The sequence below is a fragment of the Sinocyclocheilus grahami genome, unplaced genomic scaffold (assembly GCF_001515645.1).
Source record: "Sinocyclocheilus grahami isolate Dianchi unplaced genomic scaffold, SAMN03320097.WGS_v1.1 scaffold196.1, whole genome shotgun sequence".
Taxonomy (NCBI): Eukaryota; Metazoa; Chordata; class Actinopteri; order Cypriniformes; family Cyprinidae; genus Sinocyclocheilus; species Sinocyclocheilus grahami.
The window spans coordinates 2,224,426-2,228,220 of NW_015505375.1; the positions used below are offsets into that span (position 1 = coordinate 2,224,426).

A 3,795-nucleotide genomic window follows, 5' to 3' on the forward strand; every position below is an offset into this window, starting at 1 on the left:
TGTTTGTGCAAATGTGATACATTTTTTAGGATTCTTTGATGAATAAAAGTTCAAAAGAACAGAACTGATTGGAAATAGAAATGTTTTGTAACATTATAAATGTGTTTGTCACTTTTGATAAACTGAATGCATTATAGCTCAATAAAAGTATTAATTTCATTACAAAGATGCAGATGCCACTCTTTTTAATATTTCCCATTTCATGCAATGACATTCAGTCATGTTTAGGTGTTTTAAGCGAACAAATATTGCACACATTTTCCAAATACTTCTCAATAAATGATCATTTATATAGGCAGAATTTTGCATTTTGAGAATTTTTATCTAATGTTTATTAATGGGACAAAATATGAATGCGTAGAATGCATTTCTTTGAATTTTGTTAAATTTTATATCTACATCAATTATCCATTACAACTGCATTTTTACAACCTCGATTCAAATTTGGAACTGAATTAGAATTTAAAAAGTATTCTCAATCTAATTCAGGACACACAGGTTAAAGTAGACAGGACAACCATGATTGTTACAAAAATGAGTGGTTAGGAATGTGCCTGTACATCACAGGTGTATCCTGAGTTGAAGTGTTGTTTAGCTGTCAGACTGGTGGACGAAGTCAACAGTGTTGGTGTCTAGCTGTATAGACACTAATGCATTTATTGTAATCTGTGCTTAGTGTGTCACTCTAGTGCTCCCCATCTGTAGCACACTTTCCCTCCCTCAATCCCTTGATCCTTTTATAGGCTACTGAGAATACAGCTGCTCTCTGTCCTTGAACCTTCTCTACAAACAGGTTGGCAAAGGTAACTGTAAACAAATGCATTGCCACTGCATGCAGACACTTTGCTGAACTGAACTTAAGTAATCTTCATGTACACTGTTTATAATGTACATGCTTGTTTGTTGCAATTATAACACCAGAGCATTTGCCCTCAGGTGACCCCTAATCTATTTTCAAGTTGGAAGACAAATTAAGCAGACAGATCAAGCATTTCCTCATGTAGGCTACTGATATGTGATTAGCTCTTCCTGGACAACATCCTGTGTCTGTAGCTGTAAAGCGAAAAAAATAAATAAAGGGCTGAACAACAAAATATACAAAAAATATTTGACAGCTGAATGACCAACTAGAATTAATCAGAATTAAGTAACTTTTAGAGCCATGTAATATATCACAGTAATGCAAAACTGGAATATGCCAGATATGCATCAATAAGTCAAAGGCTACAGTGTTTTGGAGGGTTTTTACTGCTGACGTGTGATTGTAAACAGCAGTACTGTATTGCATATGTTAGGCAGTTATTTTATTCAACACTCAATCACTTAAGACTTTATTCGATCGTTTTGGTGTAGAACTGTGCACAGACTCTGACTCTTTTTGCTGTTGAAGAGCAGCAACAAAAACCATTTAAAAATGACCTAGATAATTGTGAGAGCTAGAAACAGAGTTTAGTAAAAGACAACTTTTTTTTTCCTTAAAAAAGAATAAAACATCCTGTCTTTGGTTGCGCCACTCTGAATATTCATGCAAGGAGAATTCAGGCTGCCTCACGTAAATTTTTAAAATTGGTTCAATATGCAGGCGACACACAAATGCATTTAAAAATGTATTTGCTCAGTCAGAAGAATGGTGATAGGCCTTTGCACTTAAGAGTTTCAAAAGGTACGTTAGTTGGTGGTGCGCCTCTGTTTCTCACATGCTGGTTGACACTTTTGCCACTTAGATACAGGGTAACAGTTCTAACTGCATTGTGTTATTATACACACCCTCTGAAAAAACCTTCCTGTTACAGCATAAGCAAAAATAAGTGAAGCAGAAAATCTGAACAAAAAATAAGAAAAAGAATGTCAATGCAGAGGGGGTTTTCTGTACCTGAACACATCTAGTCCCCATCCTGCCATAGCAGTGAAGAGCCGAGGTCCCAAGTCTCTGGCAGGGTTGATGGGATAGCCGCAGTTCAGCGCCATGGACACTCCGATAGCCAGGATGCTCAGACCAATAACCAGTGGCTCCATTCCTTTAGGGGCCCCAATATTCTTCTTATCTACGATGGCTAAAATACAGAGGACCAGGGCACCTGTGCCAATCACCTGTAAATAGAGACTAATGATCGGCAAAAATTTTTCCTTAAAGTAAGAAGAGTAGTAAGAAATAAAATTGTGAGAGAAATTTAAAAATAATAAGATATTTTTTTTGTTATAATTCTAACTAGCTAGTTATTTTTATTCTTGAGATGGAAATGGGCTTTCAAAGTTATCCACCAGAGATTTATGCCAGGCTATTTTAGCACAGGCTTTAAAGGGGACATCGGATGAAAAAAAATTCACTTTTGTGAATTGTCAATGTTTTTATATAAATGGTGTCTTAGCAATGTGTGGACACAACCACCCTACAACGATGATAATTTTTTTTAATCCCCAAAAAACCTAAACAGTCTCAATTATCAAGCGTTTTGATTTTCTGAGCAATACTGAGCATATTGCTCAGGCTGCACCCATGGAGGAAAGGCTTCACGCTGAATAAACAGCTTTTGTGAGGAAACGGCTTATCATTCAGTGAATCGACAGCCTATCGCAGGGATTCTCAAATCTGGCCCACGAGATCCACTTTCCTGCAGAGTTTAGCTCTAACCCTAATCAAACACACCTGAGCATGCTAATCAGTGTCTTCAGGATCATTAGAAAATCACAGGTAGGTGAGTTTGATCAGGGTTGGCCCTCCAGGGCAAGATTTGAGGAACCCTGGCCTAATATTCAACTTCTTTGCCATTAAACAAAATAGTTTTGGATTAAACTATTTTTAGAGTTTAAACCGGAAAAAAATTAAATTTTTTAAGAAAAGTCACTGACTTTTTGCGACAGGTGGGATTCAGCTTACGGCACTTCTCATTAATATCTAAAGTATCCGTAAATGGCGACTGAGTGTCGCACAACTCTGACTAAAATTCAATGATGTCAAGGCTGTAATGTGATTGGTTATCAAGGCACACGTGATCCAAGTTGACCATTACGCTTTCTCCAATGGTAAGTAATACAAACCCTCTCATCTCCCAATAATAAGACAATCTCTGGGGTTGAAACAAGATGGCGACCAAAGCAGTGTGTTGAAACAGTCTGTAGGGTTTTGCTTCTATCCTCTTTGAAACATCAGTTAAATCTTTTAAGAAAGCAATCTTGAAACAATTTTGTAATACCGTCAAAGAACTTTTCATCTCATTCTTTAAGAAGCACTAAAGCTAAGCTGGTGATTTAGATAGCCGTAACCGCCTGGCTCAACAAGCCAACTAATGAAGAGCGCCAAAGACAAATGAAAGAAAGCAATATTAGACAACGTCTGCTTATCTGCTCCCACAGACTCACCTACAACTGATTCGTCTTTGTTACGGGGCTGACAAGACTTGAGACGTGCGGATCCATGTGCAAGCTATTTATTAGCAGAAGACAGAGACGTGGTCATAGAACAGGCATGGGTCAGAGAATGGCAGACAGGTATAAGGCGGGCAAGACACAAGAAGAAACCTAAGGCTAGCGGAGGTCAACGATCGGCAAACAGAATCAAATGGGCGAGACTAGAGGGATAAGTCCAGGTACAAGGCCAGGTCCAGGCAGGGGCAAACAGTATCAAAATAGGGCAAACGAGAGGAGGAATCCGAGAGACACAGGCGAAGATCAAGAAACGAGAACACAGACAAGGCAAGACTAAGGTGAGGCTATGACAAACTAAACAGGCTCCGTAGTGTAGCTATCGCTAGGGGAGTGATAAATGCTAAACAATACTCGGCAGAGGGAAGGGAT

At 38.4% G+C, this 3,795-nt stretch overlaps 1 protein-coding gene across 2 annotated transcripts in view; it reads right to left on the reverse strand.

Moving 5' to 3' along the window:
• The window catches only part of LOC107595086 (aquaporin-9-like), a 17,900-nt gene that overhangs the window by 938 nt on the left and 13,167 nt on the right, over positions 1-3,795 (reverse strand). For both annotated transcript variants that reach the window (XM_016285398.1, XM_016285397.1), the window contains one exon: positions 1,874-2,091. In XM_016285398.1, coding sequence (XP_016140884.1) covers positions 1,874-2,091 — 218 coding nt within the window. The remainder of the gene's footprint in view (positions 1-1,873; positions 2,092-3,795) is intronic.